This window comes from Balearica regulorum, chromosome 8 (assembly GCF_011004875.1).
Source record: "Balearica regulorum gibbericeps isolate bBalReg1 chromosome 8, bBalReg1.pri, whole genome shotgun sequence".
Lineage (NCBI taxonomy): Eukaryota > Metazoa > Chordata > Aves > Gruiformes > Gruidae > Balearica > Balearica regulorum.
Window position 1 is genome coordinate 7,654,009 of NC_046191.1, and position 24,560 is coordinate 7,678,568.

Sequence of the window (24,560 nt, forward strand, 5' to 3'; positions counted from 1 at the left end):
GTGAGGAAGTAACAAGAAATTACTTCCCTGTGAAGAGAGGATATAAAAGGGAAAAAAAAACCAAAAAAACAACCAACCACAACCCAAACTTCTAAGGGCATGAATGACACAAAAATAAGTTTCACTTGTAACAGGAGAACAAGTGAGGATACAGGGCAGAGCCTTCTGCACGGTCATTTTTTTCGGAAAGCTACATTAAATTACACTCTCTGAAAATAAAGCAGAAACAGGAGGGCAAGGTCAGGTTTCCCAGACTGTATCATAAACCCACACAGCAGCCCCATTAGTTCAGCTGCGTTTCTGATACTTACTCTCGGATCTTCTTCTCGGAGCCATCTCTTCCAGGATCATAGACTCCTTTAGGTAGATGCTGAATAAGGCCTATCCTCTGCGCTATTCTGATTTGTTCCTCTTCTGTCAGCTGCGTTGCTAGCCGAGTCTGGCTAGGAGTTGGGTGATAAACAGGAACAGGGACCTGCTCCTAAAATTAAAATAGCCCAGTTAAAAAAAAGCACAGAGGTTTTCCTAGCACAGTACAGGCAACGTATTTAACTTTTCCTCTCTTAGTCTTACAAATGTCAGTATGATCTCCCACTCCTACTTTGTAACTTTGGGGCTGTAATTATATTGAGAATGGGATAAAGAATTGAGGCCAGTATCTTGAGCAAGCAGGCTGCAGGAGCGTGCGCAGCTGCACCACAGGAAGCGCTGATGCGGTCGGTACGCATCACCTCTGACAAAGTTCCCTTTACTGAACTCCCGCTGGCTCGTCGCCGATATGGGGAAGACGTGGGCTTTCACTGGCTGCGCCAGAGCAACCACCTTCTGAAACAGGCGTGCTCTCGCAGAGCATGGACTGCTCTGGGTGGGCAACGCCGGGTATTTCTGGCAGCAGGAACGCAGCTGCGTTCCCCTCTCCTGTTCCCTTCTTTGCCTTTTGGCCCGCTCCGGCAGTGGTCTAGTGCAGTGTTCAGCTGACACCAACACCTGGCAAAGTCCAGATATGGGGCTTAGCACATGTAATACCACGCGTGTAAAACCCGATAAAGCCGTTCTTCGGTCGCTGCTAGGCTTTCCTAGCCTAGTCCAGGCAGGACTCCTGGAAGGCTGGGAGAAAGCGGCTCAAGGAGCGCACAGCCTCTCGCTGGCCGGTGCCAGGGGTGCCCAGCAGCAGAAGTCCTTGCTTACGCGGAATAGCAAATCAAAAATACAAGTCTACCTGGCAATTCTGCTTTTAACACAGTGCCTACCCCTTGCAGTTCAGCTGTGGGGGAAAAATTGAGTCTTCTCTTCATTTAGCTACACTAGGATTTCCCCCTCTGCTTTCCTAGCAGAACTCGGGAATTCTGAGAAGCTTCAAAAGACAAAATGCCAGTTCTCTGAGTTTGATTAATTTCCTGACTAAACTGTATTTCACAGAATCACAGATTTCATCTAGATCAGCTGCCTTTTAATGGTTTAAATTACCTAAAGTATTCTCTAATCATTGTTTGGAAAGGGAAAAGCACTGGCTGAAGCTAGGGGTGACCTGTCAGATACAGCAGTATTCGTGGAGTGGCTCTGCAACCTTTGGTGCCAGCAGATTAAAGCATTTTTTTCCCCTCCCAAATGCCGCAGACCCTCTGCACTGATCACAGAGCCTGGTCCTGGTTTAATGTTTTGAGTGCTTAACACCACAAACTATCAGTAACTTTTTTTGTCCCCCCAAGGCTTTGCTATACTTCTTTGAAAAGATCATTAAATCGATAGCAGAAGACATTCCCGCTGTCCCCTGTATTTCTTACAAAGACATACAGAACACTTAGCATTTGAAGAGAGATGCACCCTCCTTCCCATCGGGGGGGGGGCCAAAAAAAAAAAAAGGCAGTATAACTAACCCCATGCACGGCAGGTTGGTGCTAATAAGGGCAGAAAGAGGGAAGGCTACTGTATTTAATACAGCTGCCCTTGGCAAAACCATGACTGTAAGCGGTGCTGCAGAAATACAAGGAAAGGCAAAAACAGGAGGAGGAAAATAAGATCCAAGAAACTCCCAAAATGTCTGAAAGTAGCAGTGACAACTGATAGTGAATGCCTGTAGCAGACCAACAGCGAACTGATCATCTCAACAGAAATTACACAGCAAAAGGAAACTACAGTTAAGTAGGAATCTGTTGTGAGTTCAACTCATCACCTTTGGACAGCTCTGAAATGAGAACTCGGTCACGCTACCCAACCAATGACTGCTTCGGTTAGGTTTTGGACAGTAAATTAACACAACTGTTAAGCCTGTAATAGGCCAAACAAGAACGAAACTTCATTCCCCTTGTTCTTTTACAGGCGCTTGCGGCGAGTGACCACCGAGGGACTGTGCACTTGGGGAATCCATTTCTGCATTAGTGCAATGCCCCTCTCCCGTGGGTGTCGTCACCTGAAGAAGAGGAGCCTGAGAGACGCCCAGGCCCCCTGGCCAGGCCAAACACACAAATGCTTTCCTGACCACCAGCGCTCGATGGAAACGTTCCTTTTGGTGTCCTGTCTCAGGTTCCCTCCCCACAGAGCCACCACCCCGCTCTACATGTCTGCCATAACCAATTAAGGCAGGAATTTATAGTTGCCAGCTGTGGGCTTCTACAATTTCATGTACTAGACAAGAATCTCTTGTCAGATGAGTAACTCTGGGTGAAAATGGTGCTGTCTTTCACCATGATGTCTTCGTGCTTGTGAATATTAAAAAAAAAATTGGGGTTGGGTGGCTGCCAAGCTGTTGTGAAAAATGCAGAAATTGTACTACTGTGAATTAAAAAGCGTGACCGCTAAACAAATACGATCCAGTACGCTTCCATAACACGCTGTCTGGTGGTACTTCACTCTCACCTCCCGATGACTGTTAAAAGCCTGCCCAAGCAGAGCTAGCAGCCCACGGGATACAGACACACCAGTAAAATGGAAGAACACAGCCGCACACATTGCGCAGAGTCAAATTATAGGGTACACCAACAGTGACCTTTTCAAACCAGTCCTCTCCCCCCAACAGATGAAAAGAAAAGGCACGTTTAAAATATTTTCAGAATCGTACAGGTATAAACTGTTTATTCATGAGAACAGGAGAGCCCAGACTTCTCTGACTCAGCTTGTTGAAGCAAGAGATGGAGCAGACTGCATGAAGTGTCCCCTCAACTAGCCCCCTGCCCACCACCGACCAGCCCCCCTGGCACGCACCCCGGCTGGCCCTGCACGCAGCCGTCGCCGCAACCGGCAGCTGCATCCTCTGCTTTCTCCACCACCAAATCTCTGAAGCATTTTTGGAAGTTAAGCTGATCCGACATTAATTTCAAGCTGCCTGTAAAGTCAGAGCGCAGCCCTGCCTGTGCGGGTTTATTGCCCCTTTGCAAATCTTGCACAGTTTACAATGGCTAGGACTTACCAACCCACGTTTAAGCAAGTCCTCACTCAGCCCAGCGTGAATATTCAGGGGTGACTATGTGAGGATTCCAGCCTAAAGTCAACTTACATTTGTGGTTAGAGGCCCCCTGACGTGTGTGTGTATATATATATATATACACACACACACATATACACACACACACAAAAAAAAGATTGTATTACCCAAGTAATTACTATTCTACTCCAAAGACGAGCATGAATTTATTGCTCTTGTGTCTCACTTCTCCCCTCTCTACCATGAAAAATGTTTTTGCAGATAGAATTATGAAACACTGAACTTCTAGCCAAAGTCTCTGTTATTTATCATTTGATAAAGATGTCAGGCATTTCAGATTAAGATGAAATTTCATGTTTACTCCTCCATGCAAAAAAAAAAAAAAAAAAAAAAAAACAACTAAAAAGGCCAAAACAAATAATAAACCCCACATATTAGTGTCAGGCAATGAAATAAAAATCACTTTCTAGCACTTAATTTGCTGTAATCAATTTTTTCCCATATGAATTTAGTAATGATGAAACATCCTACATGGCCACAGTCCTGGAGATACACCATTTTTTCTTGTTCACAAAGTAGGTGCTGTCAACACAAGTTTCCTTGGCTTTCTGTGCACAGAAATCATTCCTTCCTAATGTTTATTGAGCCCTTAAGTAACAGCATTAATTTAGAGTCAGGACTACAGCGGGGTTTGTGTCTTCATCTTACCCTGGCTCCTCCTCTGGGAGGGGGGTGGAGGAAGCCTAGAGGGCATCTGGAGGTCTGCATTTTTCACTTCTAATGAAAATAAACATTTTCACACATGGCTTAAAAGGCCCAGACACTGGGTTTCTGCATGCAGATTCCCACGCGCGTTTTGGGTTCTCGCTTGGAAAAAGGAGGTTTCTCATCAATACAACTTACCATGGTTACTTATGCTGCTGTAAATCTGCTTTTCTCTTGTTTTACAGCATTTTCATCTTGTTTTTGCAAGTGCAATGAATTTGTAATACTCTGAAAACAGGTCAGTGGTAGATCAGAAACTCTTAATCCCTGGATAAAGATTATTTTAAGATCCCTCTACGCCACATATCAGCAGTGTGTTATCAAGGCTTTTGTTTGTTTGTTGTTTTTAATAATTGCACCAACACGTACCTTCCTTTCGGGAAGGTCAAAGGCGAGATGAATAATTCATAACATCTAATCGTTCCAGAGGTTAGAGCTTCACTGCTGTCCCTGAGATCCTGTCTACAGCCACCTGCTTTCCACTACCCACCGCTTTGCGCAGTTTCCATCTCTAAATTTTCTCCCTCACCTAATCCAACGCTCTCACTGTGTCTCACCCTGGGATATTTATTTGCATTTTAACACCAGATCACCAGCACACCTGTTAATTCAGTCCGACGAAGGAGACAAATGTCCTTCTAGCTACGTTTATCCTATGTCTTTTTTCATTTTTTAAATACCAATAGGTATAGTGCTTACGCTTCTTGCGGTTGCTGCTAATTAATTAATGCAAATATAACAGTGCCATTTGCATTTCCCCAGCCATTCCCACAGCTCTTTTTTAAAATCCCTTCAAAATGCAAATGTCTTTCTTGAAACGCGTTGGCTGAAAGCAGCTGCGCGGGCCCATACACAGCTGCATCAGGGCCACAGACGCTTTACTGCTCACCAGCCCTCACACGCTGATCTGAGAAGCGGCCCGGCCCTTCTGCAGCTCTAACAGCTTCCGACATCGCTGCCCGTTACAACACTCATCGGCACCGTACAAATCTTTCAGCCTTGCTGCTTCCCAGTTTTCTCACCTCTAAGGTGAGATGCTTGGCAGGAAGCCCAAATAACTAATCTAGACAAGAACAACTTCAGTTTATAGATTTAAAGTTGGGGGGGGGGAAGGGGGGAAAATCATGCTTTTAGGTTGGCTTTTTTTTTTTTTTTTTTTTCAAAATCCCCAATGAATTTTATGGAATTTTCTCTTCTCGCTACTTTATTACTCATAAGGAACAAGCTGGGATGATGGTCCAGAGGCCTTTTCTGTGAATGCCAATCTGATCTGGGTGAAAAGACTCAAACTCCATCCATATGTGAATACACATTCCGAAATAATATCCTCCCCCAAGACTTATTAATGTAAAACCACTCACCATTATAATGTGCATTATACGACAACTACAGCTTACTTTAATAATCCTTAGAACATTACAAGCAGCCTGCCAACTATAAAAACCTTTTTCTGCCATCCAGAAGAGAACAGTTCATTTATAAAGCTGAACACCAGTTGCTATAAAACACCATGTAATGAAAGCATTACCCAATCTTTTATATTCCTGCTTCCAGGTAGCCAGTCAGTATAAATAACTGCGATAGCTGAACACTTACGCTAGAAAGTTCTTCTGAAAGAAAAATCCCCTCCTCTCACCTCTCCCATTTCAAGGGGACGCCTGGGACAGACAACCAGATCAGACACACGCGTGTGCACGAGAGGAGCCATTCTGGCACAAGTTGGAATCTAAAGCATGGGTTTGTCTAGCAGACCCCATTCACTTCACACTAATACAGTCAGAAAAGAGATTAAACGTTAAATTAACACCGTATTAAGCAAAACTAACTGATCCTTTACCAAATTTTCAAGCATGCCAAAGACTGATTCCCTTTGTTTATGTGAAAAGTATGAAGATCCAAGCAGTTCTCTCCCAACAAAAAATAATGTGTTTCAAAACGGATTCATTGTGCTGCTCTACTAAATACACGCTCACCTTTAAAACATGGTTCCGAATCCTTGCATTTCTCAGGATTCCCACATTCTTCCCTAAGGAGACTAATTACACAATGTAAATTTTCCATGTATATTTGATTGATCTGGAACTTTAAGGCCAATAAATGTCTACTTCATTTTAAAGATTTATTAAGGGATTGTTCTACTGCCACTGCTGCTGGAGACAGCTCACTTTAAGCGTTCATGACCATTTTAAACAAAACTACTTTACTTTCCTCTGTTTGATATATTCCTTGATAAGTTTGACAGCAGTGAAGGACAAAAAAACCAAACCCACAACATAAAAAAATTTCACATCTCAGTTTTTCCTTTAAAGTTTTATTAGTATCACAATTATCATTTAAAGAAACAAGTTGACTAGCATTAGTGGTCCATAGCCAGTAGAAGAGCAACGCTTCAAAACCCGGGAAGAGCCCCCCCCGGCACCTAAGATGTGTTCAGGTTCATACATGCTTCCCACCAGGACACTCTGAAGGGAAGATTAGTAAGAATTCTGGCATTGTAGGAATTGGGCATTGTAAATATGGTCAGTAATTAATGTAACAGAGTAAGGAAACAGTCTACAACAGAGGAGAGGAACCTGCAGAATCTGCACGGTGCTTCTCCAGCTGCTAACGCCAATGAAGAAGCAACACCTGGTTTGAGCCGTGTATCATTTCAGAGGGAGGTGGGTTTTGGTGAAAGCCACTGTGGCTCTGCAGCGATGGTGTAGCCTCATTTAAGCTATTACTAAAACTGTAAAATTGTCTTTTGCATTTTCCACAACTATTCCATTGAAATTACTTAGAAATAAATCTGAAGAGTTGGAAAAGATAAACAACCATGACAGAAAGTGAATCCTGGCTGCCGCCTCTTAAAATACCACCTGTCCCCCTGAGCTCAGCTTTGCTACCAAAAGCAGGGCTGGGGCAGAGAGAGAGGAGGTACAAACTAGATGCATCCTGCCCGCTGCTTTCCTAGACAGCGACAAGGGCTATTAGAGAAAGGGACTTTGTTTTCAAGCTTCTTACCTGTGCTGTCACACAAAACCAAAAAGGGTACCGCCTGCCAAGAGAAATAGTTGACAGTGCCCTTTTCCGCGTGGCCAGTGCAAACCTGGCCTTACCTGGCAGATGGCAATCACCTGCTGCTCTGCAGAGTCACCGGCTCTGAAATTTGATTAACCATCAATGTAAACCTAAATACCAAAGATGAACAAGGAGTTGTAGGGGAACAGCAGTAATTAAAAAGCCGTAATTAATCCCTGGAAGTACAATCTCCTGACACAAGCAGCCAGTTTTTACATTTCCAGGCTGCACAGCAGGTTTCTCTGGCTCAAGGGCCATATCCTTGGGTACGGTTCCACTAACCGAGTAATCTTGTTCACCAGCTTTGTGTCAGTTTTAGCTGTCCTTGTTCCTTTCTCCAGTGATCCCATCAAACATCAGGGTGTGAATTTCTTCAGGAAAGTGGATAACAGACACCAACATACCCTGAACCATCAAACTGCTCACCAGAGAACTGACTCCAGACAGCCCCACTGACAGCATCAGGCCACAACTTCTCAGAGATAACAAAGTCCTCTTACTACAGCTCCCAGCATGTTTATTTTAATAGGTTATTTTTACATAGGGAGAGAAAAGATCCATAAACAATTTATAAAAATTCATGCTTTTCTGTCAAGTTGCTGCAGTGAGCAAAGCCAGGAAAGAACAGTTGCCCCTAAACATCAAGTTAAGGACACTCGGGCACAAACTGCAGCCTCCTGAGACCTGTAAACCCCAGGGACTACAAAGCAAAGCAGCTGGCTAAGGAGAAAAACTAGCAGAAGGGGCCAGCAGTCATTTCTGCAGCTGGTGGCAGAAGAACAGCACATGCACACAGATCTTCCTACCCCATAAGCAAGCCACAACATCTGCATTATTGGTACATGTTCTCTCCTACTTACGCCAAGTGGTTATCTTTGCAGAAACCCCTTCTTACGCCTGGCAAGCGCAGATGGTTATTATCATGCTATGGCTATGTTAAACACAGCGCTTACGGTTCAAGCAAGACAGCTGCAGATATAACAACAAATAAAAACCTGAAGTTTTGGGAAGGAGAAAATGGTCCTGTAGCAGAAGAGGCTGAAAACAAATCTCTTGGACTGTCTCCTCTGCTGAAAGGTACAGAGTGAACCTACAGTGTCCCATTCACTTACTGCTGTGGAACTCCTGGCTAGCAGGAAGCAAAAATAAAGAACACCCCCAAACAAACAGATCCAGTTAACATGTTTTTCAGAGGCTGCATTCAAGCACGAGAGATGGGGGAAGCACTCTGGAGCTGACAGAACGCTAACAGTCCATACAGAAATAGGAGAATCGTTCACACTTCCTTCACACACGTATTTACTTTCTGGAAAGGGTAAACATCAATCAGTGCAACTTGTTTATAATGTAAGTCAAAGGGATAACAGCTAAAAATGCTAGTACTGATCATCCTGGGTAACAGCTAAAGTCTGCAGGCAGCCTGGGCTCTTGCTATGCACATGCAGTGCGGCCAACAGGCTTGCTCACAACCTGCCCCGCTCGTCCCGTGACCTCACACGCGTTATTTGTCCCAGACACCGTCCCCCCCACGCATCCACCCACCCAAACCACTCACTTGGAGGCTCTGACTCACCTCAGGGTACAGCAGACAAAAAAAAGCTTAAGCTCACATGCGCTTCTGCCTCCTGAGACATGAGCTTGGCCCAAATCTACCGCCCTATAACCCCCCAAGCGTTGCACCGCTCAGACAAGCCCGTGCAAGTCCCTTCCATGAAGGGCTTGATCTGGATTGCTGGACAGGCAGGCACCTGACAAAGAGTAGAGGCATACAGGTGACTTCAGGTAGGCAATGCAACGCACCAAGAGTCAATAATGATGGACGTTATGCCCCAAATTGCCTGCTGAGTCCGCAGACTCAGCGTAGCCGAGCTAAGTGCATGCAGCCCCTGCTTACCTCCTGGTGCCATTCCAGGGAATTTGGGGATTAGGGTGCAGCTGAGCCCAATTGGTCTAAACCAGTTCTGCCTCTGAGCCACGAGTCCTGCCGCTTCCCTCGTGCTGGCCCTACTCACTGGCCATGGGGACACTGATCCGACTGACTCTTCACCTCGTGAAGAGCAAACAAGCCAGTACCACTGACTCCGCGATCGCTACAGCCACTGAAAAAGTTGGGAACAGGCAGCCAGGAGGAAAAAGGAGTGACCTCGTCAGCAATTGAAGCCAATTGTGAAATCCTGAATCCAAACACTTAAAAAAAAAAATATATATATATACACACACACACATATAGCAAGAGTGCTAAAATGTATCTTCCAGCAAGAATTAGGTCAGCTTGAAGGCAATTCTACGAACAAAACAGCCCTTCTGAGGACTTGGGGAACAAGGTAGCAAAATTACAGAAACTGACCCAAATTAGCCATGAGGAAAGGCTGGGGGCAACGGGCCAAAACAGGGAGTAAACATGAAAATCCACATAAGCTGAAGACACGAGCAATCCATCAGGGGAGAACTGCTGTACTTCCATGTGTAAACAGAAGACGTGTCTACGTTTAAATGTGCTAGTTTGAACTAATAAGAACATAGTAACATATAGCAGAGGACCATTATGCAGAACCAGAAATGTATTTTAAAAAAGAAGTAGAGAGTGAGTAGGATACCAGAGGACCAGTGAAATCAAGTGATGAATCTCATCTCTAGGCTCAGCGTATGGTGTTATCTTGGCGTTACCATTCAATGACAGCAGGCATCCTCCTTGGGCAAAGAGGTCCATCCAGAACGCAACACCCTTGCCTAAAGCAAGTTTCAGCACACCTCCAAAACCATCGCATGGAATGCAAGTCCTCATGCACCAAGTTTCTAAACCAGGATTTAAGAAGACCCAACAGCCCCAGTTGGAACGAGAACTGCGTAGGGTCTTCTGGGAGGTGTCAATTTAGCCTCAGATAAGAGGTAACAGATAAGGAAAACAAACAGGCAGATCAACAGCAGCTATCTCAGATCATCTACCCTGATGTACTACCCTACGCAATGACACAAAATACTTTTCTGCAGCCAGCCAGTTGTAAGCAAGCACCAAAAAAGAGGTTTGAAAGAGGACATAGTAGTTCTTTTCATAGAGATACAGTCTGTTACCCAACCAAAATACACAGAAGAGGCAACACAGGGGAGGGCTTCTGCAAACCTTGACAGGGACCTTTCCCCTGACCAGGGAGCAGGTAAAGAACGGCAGCAAACAGGGACTCTGAGCGGGACTCACACACAGTGCAATGCTCTGCCAAACCATAAAGGAGAGAAAACAGCTTGCTTTACTAAGGATAAATGACTTAGGGGAGAAAAGTGGTTAACAGTCCGTGTCCTACTGCAGGAGAGCTTCAAAAAGCAGATGGGGCTGGTGATGAGCTGGGTCTGCATAACCACAGAGCAAGAAAACCTGAAGCAGAGACTGCTGGTGTGGGGGACCAGCTCTGAGACTGTCAGTGAAGCAGCCCATGACAGCAGGGTTTGTTTCAAAACTCAGGAATCTGCCTTACATTTCACGTGATCATAACTTTGTACTCAATTTCAAGTATTTTAATTGCCTTTTTCACAGAGCCATCCTCAATTAAGAATGCTTGCTCAAGCAGGAAGCTGCCACACCTTGGCAGTTTGATGGTGCACTCGGATCCACGGGCCTTATTTTCTTAACGGTGCCCGAATTTCTAACACAGAGTGGATACCCCTGAGATCCAGGGATGTGACTTGAAGCCCCAGCCTAGGCAGTGCAGCTGGGGACTGGACTGCGCAGAGGCAGCCAGGTGGCTTCCTGAGGCCAGTTAAAGGATATCATCAATGCTGCGTTTTGCAACAGCTTAACCACAGGTTGGCTGTTTTTTTTCAGCATGTTTCTGCATTAGCCTGCTAGAAAGCCCCAGATAAAGCCTCACGTACGCCTGCCATACATTAGGGCACCTCAAACGCCCATGTCTGTGCACGTCTATCCTGCATGTCGACACGGTGGCGTGCTGGCTTGGTGAGGACATCCCCACCATCCACCCAGCCAACAGCTCCTCCCTTCTGTCAGATCCTGGGCAACCAACGGGGGGACTGCTGCGATTTCTTCCACAATTTGAAGCTGGAAATAGGGTTTGAACCAGCGGTTACCAACAGCACACTGAACTGCTGGGCTGTACACAAGAGACTTCAGTGCTGCCCGGGGTGCCGCATCGCGCGGACACAGTCACCTCTCCCAGACACGCGCTTGCTGCCATCTCCCACTTCGGTGAGAATGAACACACACAAAAAATGTGATTTGGCTATTTGCTTAGTGTCATTTGATAATAACATTAATTATTTCAACTCTGAGTTAATGAGCAGCAGCTGTAAACAGCCAGAGGCACCAATTCAGGCTATCAGCTCATCTCAGCTGGTCATTTATTAATCTTAAAGGAATGTCTCGGGCATTAAGCGATTATTACTAAATCTGTTGGTTTGTTGGGTTTTTTTTAAAGCAGTGCTCTATCTAAAAAGCAAGGAATGACTGTATGAATGTTAAGGGACACTAAAGCTTGACGAAGCTCCACTTTTCGATGCAGTATTAGCAGTGAACACAAGGGCAGTGTTTCTATTTTTTCCAGCAAAGTCTTGTCCTCACAAGCAGTGACTCTGCATTTTTAGCTCACAAGGCACAAATCCAAGTGTGATCTCATGCAACTGTCAACCCTCTTCTAACAGAAAAAAGGCCTGTGCCAAGAACAGGTAGAAAAATCATAAATAGCGCTCTCAGGAGTTGGTTATACAAGTGAAATATTTCTAGAACGTGGTTTTCCTACTTATTTTAAAGTTTTAAATGCATAAAGACAGTTAAATGAGCATCCGGTCATTTCTTTAATCTGTCACCAGAAAACACACGTTCATTTTGCTGCTATGTATGAAGCATACAGCCAGTTGCTGGTGCGATCAGGACAAGCTGCAATCATTCAGCTTCGCAGATGAGTAAGGTAGCAGATCCATCACTAACTGCATAAACAACCACCTGTCTAATCAGCATTTTCAGTCTATGGTTTGGGTTGTTTTTTTTAAAATACTCTCTAGATCTTGCCTGTGCTGGTTTTACACCAAAAATACTTGTGTTTGTTTCAGCCCAGGTGCTTTTGGAGTAGGTGGTTTGAAGGTTCAAGACTCAGCAAGGGTGAAAGGGGGAGATGGGGAGTGCGGAGCCCAGCCCAGCCTCTGCAGCCACCGTGGCTCCCGTCTCACCTTGTTCAGCCCCGATGGGATGAAGAAAAACCTGTATTTTGCCAGGCCATTCCCCTGTTTACACCCATTCTTATTGAAGGTGGCAAGAGCTTTGTTTACCTTGAAATTGGCTTTCTGATGCAAAACTTGAGGCTTCCACAACAGATTCATCCTGCTGACTGCAAGTGTCGGACAGCAAGATCTACAAATGTCCCCACTACTACCCCAGCATCGCGCTTAGTAAGTATTTCAAACACTAACAGGGATGCGGCACTTGAGCGCCTACTTAAGCACTTGCCTGAATTAAGGCTCAGGCTGCTACAAAATCTCAGAAGAACAGAAAACTGTTTGAGAGGAGGGACATGAAAACAGAGAGGTCATTTTTCTGAATATGGACTGCCTGGTTGGAAGACAAAGCCCCATTTCACCCCGACACACCCATATGAGAGCAGCTGCAAAGCCTGGAGATCTCCAGCCTGAGCTCATCCATACACAGCGAGGCATCTTTCACGTTGTGAGAAATACACCAGAACCCCGACCACCTACTACAGTGATAGATGGGATGCAGTTTTAGGGGTGGAGTTGAGAAGATCACATAGAAATACAAAGCTTACCTGCGCAAATTTAAAAGCACTAATTTCCAAGAACGTTACCTGTGACTTTCAAATACTCCAATTTAAACACATGGGTACAAAGAAACCACTCAGGCCCTGCACCAAAGAGTAACTCTACCATAGGTGAGGTACGTGCTACTTTCGATGCCCCTCAGAGTCAGAAATGAAAGCCTAATGTCATTAACATTAAGCTACCGACACTCTTTCAGGCTTTTTGAAGATATAAAGAAATACTTCTACTTACCGTAGTCTCCTGCACTAATGTTTAGGGTGGAATAACCATGTCCTGCTACAACCCACACCATCACTAAAGTAAGTTTTGCCAGTTTATACACACACAGACAAACTGCAGTCACCCTAAAACACCGGGATGGAGTAACACTGAGCTTTGAGGCAGTAAATCTGGAGGTATTTGGTACGTTATCATGTCAAAAAAAAAAAAAAAAAAAAAAAAGACACAGCCACAGCAAAACAGCTATCAAGAAAACCCTGGGAGGTTTTTTTAGGTTCAATTTATGATATTTAGTCTAGAATATGCCTTGTTACCTTGGGAGTCATTAGGGTGTAACTACAGAGATAACTGTAATAGCTAGATAGGCTCAAAGAGAAAAAGATTTTTAACTCCATAAGCAGAAACATCATGACTCAATTACTACAGAAACATTTTAGTTCTCTTTCTAGACTTTTTAGCCCACCATACAGTCCCCAAAAGGACACATCTCAAATGCATCTCAGATGTGGTGGGTGCAGCAGAGCAGCCTGGGAAGCAGATGGCATTTAGTGCTGCTCCTCCCAGTCCGAGGACCTACAGGACTAAACTCAGTTTGTCTCCTTACGTACCGCTGCAGTTCAGCAAAGCCAGGGAAGGCACTTCCCTGGGGACTCTAGAAGATCTGCTGAGTAATCTCTGAACCAAATAGGCACGGTAACAAGATGAGTCTGAATTTCTGTCTTTATTTGGGATACCTCCTCTCCTACAGACAGATTGCCACTGCAGTAAAGACACGAATAGAAATTACTGGAGCAAACAGGTTTTTGTTCTTTCATTTGATGTTTTGAATCAGAGAATAGAAGCAGAAATAAACCAGTTGTTTTGGGAGACAGGCAGCTCTAGATGCTTCCCTCAGGGCAGAAAAGGGCCGGGCATGGCTTTCTCCATGAACTTTAGCAAAACTGAGTCTGATGTTCATCAAATGAAACCTGCTGAAAGCCATACAGCAAGTACTCTGTGGAGCAATTTCAGACTGGCAGATCAGGTTAAAGAAAGTATCTTGCTCCGCTGAAGCTTTGTACAGAAATGAGCCTTGAAATAACTTAAAGGCCTGGTCCTGTTTTTTGTTTTGTTGGGGTTTTTTTAATCACTTCATGTAACGCTGTGTTCCTGGTGAGGTCTTCAGCATGTTATGGAATGGTTTACCCCAACAAGAGAGGATAATGGCTAAACATATGAAAAAGTGTTTGCCCCTTGGACTGCTAAGCTGCATGTTCTACAGATTTAAAGTAAATACTGTCTATGACTTCCATTATCAGTCACCATGACAAAATTCACTGCAAGATGCTGAGCAGTCAGTTAATGATCCCTCAATTACTTAAAATATGCCCTGCTTTAATCTTTTTTTCTTTTTGGGGGGTTGGGGTTTTTTTGGGTTGTGATAGTGGGTTTTTGAGGGGATAAGACAGATTTTTTTCAGGAAAACCAGGTTGCTTGAATATCATATCCACTAACAAACAAAATAAAAATAGAAGCATTAGCCTAGAAAAACAAAGGCTGAAAGGGATATAGAACTGATCTCTAAATAAATCAGGAGAGCAAACATCAGAAAAACAACTGAAGAGCTGCTCAGTACAAGAATAACAGGTGCAAGTTTGCCATAAATAATCTAGAATTGTGAAATAGCTTCTTGAGCCTTAGTTCTCGGCTGATCAAAAAGGCTCCCTGTAGGACTAGTAAGGGCAAAGCTTGACCAGTGTCTTGCAAAAATCATACATTACTTGCAGAAAATAACTTCACTGAGCATATGCATAACTAGCCATATATCCCCTTGTTCACAGACACCAAAAAAATAGTCCAATTCACACACTGGTTAACATGCCATTTCCAACACTGCACCAAACAGGGCTGTTATCCAAATTAATATAATCAATGATGCAGTGTAACAATTAGCAACGATGCTTGTCATATTTAACTCAAAGCTAATTTTAATGAGCGTTATCTTCCATATTTTATTTAATCTGAGCCTCGTTTTGTCAAAGCTATTGTAAGTGACCAGAGACACTGTCGTGTCCACTTGGACTTGTAAGACACTAACAAAACAAAAGTTTAAAAGTCAGAAAAGAAATTTTTGGACAAAAAAAAAAAATCATCACTTTCCATCAGCAATTCTGGTTTGATCTCTGTTGGGTTTTCGACACCCAACTGGCGGAAAACACCTACAGTAGAAGCACAAAGGTTCTTGGCCAAACCCTGCTTCCTGCAGCACAATCTTCAGGTAGAAACAGGAGCAAAGGCAGAGCTGAAAAAAAGACCTTTAGAAAGCTTATTCTGCTGACCGTATGCTAGCTGGAAGTTTTAGCACATTCTGAAAACTCCAGCTTTAAAAACCCACTGGTGTTCCTTGAGTAGCACCGGGCAGCTGCACCACTGGCAAGGATTTGGCCTGTGGCAAGCAAAACCTAAGGTCATCAGTGAACAAGTATATGTGGGATTATTGCACTCTATGTTGATATACAGGCACTTTACTGCTGGAACATGGTAACCCTTCTGCATCTAGGATTTAAAAAAAAATAGTATCTTCAGTTTGATGTGTTACTTAAGGGAGACAGGGCAATAACTATTGGTCTCTCCAGCTGAAATGCATTACTGTCTTCAAACTGAAACCTGGACAGCATATTTTGTGAAATAAAACAAGGAAACATTACTGGCAGCAAGCAGTCTCATTCAGAAAATGATTTCTAGAGCTTTGCAGTGCCCCACAGCCCCGGCAACGTGCTGGGCCATTTGCTCACGGGTGACTGACAAGGAAGGGCATTCCCTCACTGTCCCGGCAGCCCCATCCCCTGTGGCTTTGGAGCTTTTTTTGGTAGGTCTCCAAGCCAAAAATTAAGCCTGACCTGACTTAGTTCATGAGATCCAAAAAGCTGGTATTTACTGCTCTTGTTCAGCGTTACTGGTTCTGAATTCAGAAAACTAAATAGAAAGGTACCAAGCAAGAAGGTTCGAGCTATGTAAGAGCAAGGCATTACCACAGAAACGACAAGAGTTGGTAACGCTGCATAAGTGGACGCATGAAGCAGCGGCAAGATTTGCCTCTCAAGTTTATTTCTAGAAACAGGGTTTTGTCCCTCAATTTGCTTTAAATAAGACTGGCTTCAACAGGGAACCAGCGGCCTCTCCTGAGGGACACCAAACTAGAATAAGGAGTCACAACACATAAAACAGGACAGCCAAATTGAGGTGATCAGCTTAGCTTCTGCTCTTGCATACTTATATAATTTCTTAATTCCAAACATTTTAGACAAACAGGGAGGTTATTTTATTAAAAGCCACATACACTGGCAGTCCTTACATACATATGCACAAAGGTAATCAAACTCCTAACAGCAGTGACAAAGCTTGCCAAGTTATGTTCAGACTTTGGAAACCATCCACGGAGTCTTAACTGGAAGGCTTGTGTGAGGAAAGAGGCAGAGCAGCACCCCACAATGCCAATGAATGATGTTACTGTAGTCAGTTGTGTCCCAAGGGATATTACAGTCTGCTGTGCAACATGAACAGGCTGTGAAAGTCTTCACCCATTCCTGTACTTACTAAATATACTCATGAACTGTTAGGTAACATTAATGAAGCTTCTTTTTAAAAAAAAAAAAAAAAAAAAAAAAAAGGTGAGAAAAGTATCCACACATCTTCAATGGCAGTTGTGGTAGATAGATTTATATTCTTTACTTATGGTTTGTTGGGTTGGGGTTTTTTCTAAAACCAGAAGGATCATATTTAAGAAAAACAGAATTAAGGCTTTGTCTACATCAGATATTTGTCCTGAACCAGCAAAATCCCTCCAAATGAAATCACCACCCCACTGAAGTTAGAAGTGGCAACTTTAGACTGCATTTCACGTACAGACCATTCCCCAATGCACTCACTGCCCAAACAAATACCAGATATTCATTCTGTGCATGCTCTGGTATGCAGTTAAGTCCAAGTATATCCTTAATTGCAACACGGAGAAGCCAAAATTCCTGTAATACTTGGTGGTAATAGCACACATCTAATACCTGATACCTCTAGACCTTTCCAGAGATGTCAAAGTAGAATGCAATATGTAGATAGCAAAGACTGCAGATAAATTCAACCTCCACCAGGAAGTCTGCTCAGTTCACTAATCTGACAGGAGGAAAATAAGAGCAAGGGAACCCATTTCAAACACTTGAAAGGTATCAGTTGACTCACTGAGGGATCAGATAAGCACCAAAGCCACCACAAAGCAACTGCAGAGCCGATGGCTGCAAGTGGAAAACAGGAGGGAAAAGAGAAGCAATCCCTTCTGGCAGCAGCAGGCGGTTAGACCAGGCCTCCTTGTGCCAGAAACATGGATACGCACAACGCCGACCACAAGGCAGGCCACATTTTTGCCTGGTTTCAGCTCGTGGTCTGCTGAACAAAGAGATAGCCCCCGAGCCTCTCCTTTGGCCTCAGCTGCATTCACTGCCAAGCAGTGTCTGTCAAAGCCATTATTTGTAAGCGCTGGAGCAGAATCCTGCCTCAAATCAAGTCAAATGAACAAAAACACTAGTTTCCCCATGTGCTGGAGGTATACACGCCCCAACACAGGAGCACCGATGGGTTCCACTGGCACTCGTCCCCGATGCGGTGAAGGCCCCAGGAGAAGACTGTGTGGTGGTGTTAGGCAGCGGCACTTTCTTTAGGGACATGGAAAGTACCCCCAGAAGGGTTGCAGAAGCCCAAACAGCTCAAGCTGCTGACGCACTCAACTCAGATAAACTCCCCTATATTCAAAAAATGCCTTATTCTGACAAAGGGACAGACAAATTTCCATCAGCCTACAGTACTCTTCACTGTTTGACTCGTTACCCTGAGATGGAAACATTTGTCTGATCCCTCAACACCAACAGCTTGTTTGATAGCATCTGTTACATAGTTGTTACTACCATTTTCCCAGTTTTTGCTCTCCAATAAAAATACCATGACGCCAGCAGCCCTGCTTGGAGGAATCTCCATCTGTGTGATCCGACCAGAATGAAGAACACATTGACCCCCAGATATCATGGTCAGAGTCCACTGCAGAAACTCCTGCCAGCACGAAGGCATGATCTAAATCACTCGTTAACCAAGAGGTTAATTGATCATTATTCAGCCACAGCACATTGAGGAGATAAAGAGATTGAAGTTCTCTATGTTGCAGCTGGGAGTCTGGAAGTCTGACCTCCACCACGCTGGAATCTAGATAATGGTATATGTGTTAATAGACACACGCCCCACCCCCACCCCACCCCCCAAAAAAAGGAGGATAAAACACCCTCCTTTCTTACCTCAGCCTAAAACTATAGCTCTTGTCTCCTCAGTTTATCAGCTCAGAGTAGGTGACAGCTACATAAAGACACATTGGGAGAAGCTATATATAGGGTGAAGTGAACTTTTCCCCAGGAAGCTCTAGATCTAGGTCATCTTGCTGCTTCTGGGAGGTAGGAAAAAACAGGTTACTCATTGAACAGGAATACAGTTTATAGAGGAAAACAAAGATCACTTGGAGCATGAAATTTTGTGTGGATAGTTTTTTTTCTTTCCTAAAGGATTTTTAAAAATAAAACTAAATCAGTCAAACATTGTGTCTCTGAATGCCTAACTCTATCCACTGTAAATCAAGAAACCCATTATATTTACAAAAGAACAAGCATTCTTTGGTAAACTTACTTTCAGTATTTTAGCCACACAGTAAAACAAATATACAACCTCAATTCTTAGAAATTTTAGAGAGTTTGTATAAATTCAGACATAATGTAAAATCCCCCCTTGCACTTCATTTTTGGTTCTTACAGATGACTGGCTGGAAGGATTATATACAACCCAGCAGAGCTCCAGGCGAGTTATCGTATGAATCCCCTCCGATGGATTACATACCACACTACCACTTCCAGTTGAGGGCGGGGAGGAAGAGCAACCGAGCATCTCCCTCGGGTTTGGGCCAAGGCCACCATCTAACTCAGTCCTGGAGAGTACCTGCCCATCACAGCCACTGCAGCATCACGTGGATGCCGTCAGCTGAAGAGCTGTGCCTCTATCAGGGCAAGCAGAGGAGTTTTCTTGGCTCAAGACAGTGCTACAGTAACACCACCTATGCAGTGGTTCTTACTAGTTTCCAATTTGCAAATCCCTAAAAAATGTCAAGCAGGGGCATGGACCTGTATTCTCAGTTTAGTGACTACAGATGGGGTTTATTAGCTCTTGTGAGCACTATAAAAACAGCCCATAGAGTCTCAGAGACCCAGGAACTAAGAGGTAAAAAAAGCACTAACCTAGAAAAAAATTAACAATTGATTTAAACTATTTTTGCTTGAATTCTAAAAGTGATATTGTTTCCAAGAAGGGCAATATACTTTCAAGGATGCCACTCTCCACCAGTCAATCTGCAAGTGCCTCAAGGTCTCCAAATATATGGATATAACATTACAAAATTCTTTGAAGCAGACACTAAAGCAATGACTTAGTCATATTTCATAAGCTAAATTGAAGATATATGGATGCAACTGCAATACAAATCATAATACCTAAACAGAAAACAACCAAGAGAAATCTCAAAACATCAGAAACTGGCAGTGGCAATTAAGCAAGTACTATTATAGAGCATTAAATAAAGTCTACAGGTGTTAAAATATTCATTTCAGTGTCTTAACTAAATCTGAATTTAGAGCATTAGTTTGCCGATCTGAGCCTTTTATACAGTTTCCACTGAATACAGCAGTTAACTGCTTTCTGTTAAGCAACAGTACAGACCAAACCAGTTTAGCAGTTTGGTATGTCTGTAGTCGAGCAACGCTCGTACCTGTTTGCTAAAAACCTGAGAGCAATAATTTCTGTTTCTGAACTTTAAATAAAATTAATTTATTCAGGCAAATAAATACTGGTCTTTATCTATACTGCAAAATAATACTATTTCTGAATTACAGATTTCGACCAGCGCGTTAATAAAATGCTGTGATTAACGTTCAGTGCACAGAACAAACTTGGTATCTGGGTTTAATTACAATGATGAATAAAAGTCAGACACAGGCATCGTCCCAGAGTAGTCATGCATTATACTGTCCCATAGATTCTGAAATAATGGAATCAGCTGCGCTTTGATCTCTTAGATAAGTCTCCCACAGCTCTGAAACAGAAAGGGCAAGAGCACCCAGCCTCATCCAATTCTGCAACGTTTGCACACTGAGTCATAAGAGATTTGTATCCCCCACTACCAAGATGCATCTCATAGGAATAGATGAAGTCAGATAAATACTGCTCCATTTCCTTCTGGCTGGAGCTTGTATACGAATCATCAGGAAAGTCATATGGAGTGATAGTGGCAAGGACCAGTGGGAAACCTTACAGTCTCTACAGAACTACTGTCCAAGTACATATAACTATATAGTTACATATATATTTCTGGGTTATATTCTAGTCTTTTTATTTTTAAGCAGTTTTGCCATGACAAAGATTAGAAACTGGCAGTATCTGGTAAATTTAATTGTTTTAATCTTGGCTGCAGGATAGCAGATTCCTTGCTTTTGTCCAAACCAGCGCTGACTGAATGATTTTTTCCTTACCACTAGATATTCACATGTCTTCATTAAATTTTATTAGTCATAAACCAGGCATTTCCTTGGTGCTTCTAGGACCTCTCTTAGCACTCCAAACTCTAATGGCACACGGGCTAGCTACAATCCCAAGCTCTGGAAAACTCAGCACTGTCAACCAGCTGAGATTTGTCTTTGACTGAAGATGAGGTTGACCCTGCATGGGCATTTGGCCGTGGAGTTCAGTGAACTACATACAAGGACTGCTTCTGAACTATGCCTCTAGAAATACAAATTGCTCCGAGCGGGGAAAAAAAGCAGATGAGAGGACACAGAAGTGTCTCCAGTGTCCAAAAAATACGATTGAGGGAAACAGGTTTTAGTATTGCAGGGATAATAGTCTGCACATTCATCACTGCATGCTGGGGCTAAGGGAGGAACTGAATTTCCTGAGTCACAGTTTCTCTCATTCCTCCCACAGTTTCAGTCCTCCCCCAGGCACCTCAGGTCTACATCAACCCTAAACTGAACCAGTGGCTAAAAAGAGAGGCAGGATGAGAGTGCTCAAAAGTCAGCCCAGCCTTTGATATGATGGCATGCATGCACGCACGTGTGCAAAGTGGAGAGCATGCGTAAGCATTCTGGTGGATCAGCAGAAATGCCCGATGCAATAAACCAGCTGGTTGTGATTTGGCTGACGTAACTGCGGCTGAAAGGACAGTTCTTTTATCTCCCCCTCCAGTTGCTGCACGCATCTGCTGTTTGTCCGTGTCACTGCGTGTGGATTGTGGCCCAGCAGCTTTTATGCCACCGGCATTCTGACTTTCTTCTTCACTGAAGAGAAACAGAGCGGCTGGCAGATTCCTATGGAGGACTGGTAAATAAAACAACCACTCTCTATAATTCTTTGGTCTCTTGGAAATTGTTTCATTAGTTCATAGGAAAGTCACGGTTGATTTGCTTCAGCCCATTCCACAGATCATTATCTCTTCAAAACATAAAACTATTTTATTTTCCGTGGTTCAGAAACCAAAGTCCAGATGTACAGCCAGCAACAGCTGCTGATCACAGAAATGAGCCAGTGGTACATGCAGGAGACGTAAGAGCTTCCTAAGCACACGGTGGTCCTAGATTTTGGGGAGGGTGGCATTGCTTGTTTGGGTTGGCTTGCCCAAAAGAATGCACAATCTCCCAGTATAACTAACATTCATCATCCTGATTAGGAAAGATTTCTTATTACCATCTCTACAGTCTCTTCACTCCTACTAATCGAACATCTGGAACACAGGCTGCCAAGTAAATACTGAACTATCAGATTCCAAAACAGATTTTAGGAGACTTATCTACTGCCTTAAACAGATCTTCTGATAAAGCTCCCTCTCTACAGCAGTAAGTTTGTCATAAACTCCTGCAGAAGTTCATTTTATAACAGAGGAATATTATTTTATTAAAATCAAATTATCATGGAACACTTTACAAACATGAATTAAATTACTAAACATGCCTGCACTAAAGATAAAGTTTATTATTCCTTTACTCCTCATTTTACAGTGAGGAAACTAAAGCACGGACCAGTTAAGTCATTTGCTAAAAGTTACAAACTAAAGAGAAGACTGAACTAAATGATGATGGCTTATGCTAGGGCTCTAGAGTGATTTTTGGTGGATTTTGTTTTGGTTTGGGGGTGGGGGCTTTTTTTGGTTGAAGTCCACAGTGCAGTTTTACCCAGCAAGAGGATAGATACACATGACTCCAGCTCTGCTGGGACAGGTCGCTGCTGTGGCTGCCCCCCAAGAGGCTGGCAGAACGACAAGAAAGATAGCATCTTCTACAAAAACACATCCTACCTTCAGGAAGCAAGGCACATCTTTGCTTCTGAGACCTTCACAATGTCAGGGCAAATTTTTCTTGTGGTTTAAATCAAGACTGAAGCTTGCTTTGCCTTTTAGAGTCAAAGAAGAGTGACTCCAGCTTTTTCCCCTGAAGAGGTTTTACTCTAACTCAGCCATGACATCTCTAAAAACCTGCTCATTTCGTAATTCTTTGGTCTCTTAGGAACTGTTTCATTAGCTCATAGAAAAGTCACGGCTGATTTGCTTTGGTCTATTCCACAGACCATTACCTCTTCAAAATATATAAATACGTTTCTCTTTGTGTGTCTATGGGGAGGCAATAACAAGGACAAGCACGAAGACTGAAGAGACAAGTCTGTCACAAGCAAGTGATGTTATTTTTAGTCTCTTGACCTTACATTCTGCAACCAGTTTGACTACAGCCATTACCAGGGTCTGCAGAAGTGTTCATCAAACCGAGCTTCCTTCCTCTGTTGAAGCGATGAACAGGCACATGGGAAGACAGGGATAGACCTCGTATAGCATCTCGATCCAACTTAAGACATTTCTTGCAGAAATCCATGTAAAACAGCAAGCAGCATTCCATCAAGTGTGATTATAAACATATTCTCTTCTTTTGAAAACTTCTCTTGAAAAAAAGTCTTCTGGCCAGAATGGTTAGGAACAGATCTTTACTGAACAACAGTGAGTCTAGACACTAGGTCTAATTTTCGTAATAGAAAGATGATACCACAGAGAACTTGAACATCAGTATACATTTCCCATTTCCTCTACCCATGTCTAATATATTTATAACCAACTGGAGTTAAATCTATTTTAAGCAGGCAAAGAACTACAATATTCAGCCAATATTCATTAAAAACAGTTTATGAATGGGTATTTTTTAAGATTAAAGTTACCTAACTCCATTTGGTATTCTTTATTTTCAAGTTTGCCTTCCTTTTTCTCTTCTCCCCATCCCCCCAGCTTTTTTCGCTAGCAAAATGGAAGACGGCACCAATCAGCCAGCCTGGCAGGCTACGCTGAAACCAGTATGCATTAAGACAGGAAATACAGGTGCACAGTTTTTTCTAACTGTTATCCAGAAAGGAAGTTAGACTTAGCGCCCCAGGAAACTTCCCATCTAGCATGGATTACCAGCAATACAATTCTCTAGACAACTTGCTAAGTTCTTCAGATGTGGAAGGAGTGAGAAGCATCACAGTATATTGTTCACTAACCAAATCATCTTGAATGCTATTAAAATGAAGTACACAAAACATATATTTAAATACTATCTGGATAAATGAACTGTATATCCCTATACAGATTTTTTTTTTAAAAAAAAAAGGTTTATTCTTGCTTTGCACATACAAATAATTTACAAGAACTGCACGGAAGGCTTACAGATTTTCTGCATGTGGCTGTCTAAATTGTATCATTACTATTTATCAGGAGTGACTTTATCACTTAGTACTTGGGCTTTCATAGTTATATTATTCCAAAATACTACTAGAGCACTTGCTCATTTCTGAGAATGAGTTCTCTAAGGTAGCTTAAGCAATCATATTCTTGAAAACAAGTAAACACAAACATCACTGGCTTACTCTACCATTTCTTATCCATGCTCAAACTCTTGACTTCAGCTCCTCCGTCACTTTCTCGCCTCACTGAAGCCCATCTCCACCTAGGGCACTGCTGCCAGAAAGCAGTAGCCAGCAACATACCAACAAAGAGACACTCTTGTCTGAAGCCCTTTGAAGTTTTCACTGGACTAAGGAATTTTGGACTGGAGCAGTATTTCAGTTCACATCCACAAATGCAATTGTAATTTGTACACATCACAGACAAGACGTGGAGGACAAGCAGAGAAAAGGGCAAGACCTGCATAAGCATTTTTTAAATATATTCCTTTCTCTTACATGA

General features: G+C 43.2%; 1 protein-coding gene across 1 annotated transcript in view; it reads right to left on the reverse strand.

The window, feature by feature from the left end:
• RNF11 (ring finger protein 11) overlaps positions 1-24,560 on the reverse strand; it is a 31,715-nt gene that overhangs the window by 1,486 nt on the left and 5,669 nt on the right. Inside the window, exon 2 of the mRNA XM_075759437.1 lies at positions 312-481. Coding sequence (XP_075615552.1) covers positions 312-481 — 170 coding nt within the window. The remainder of the gene's footprint in view (positions 1-311; positions 482-24,560) is intronic.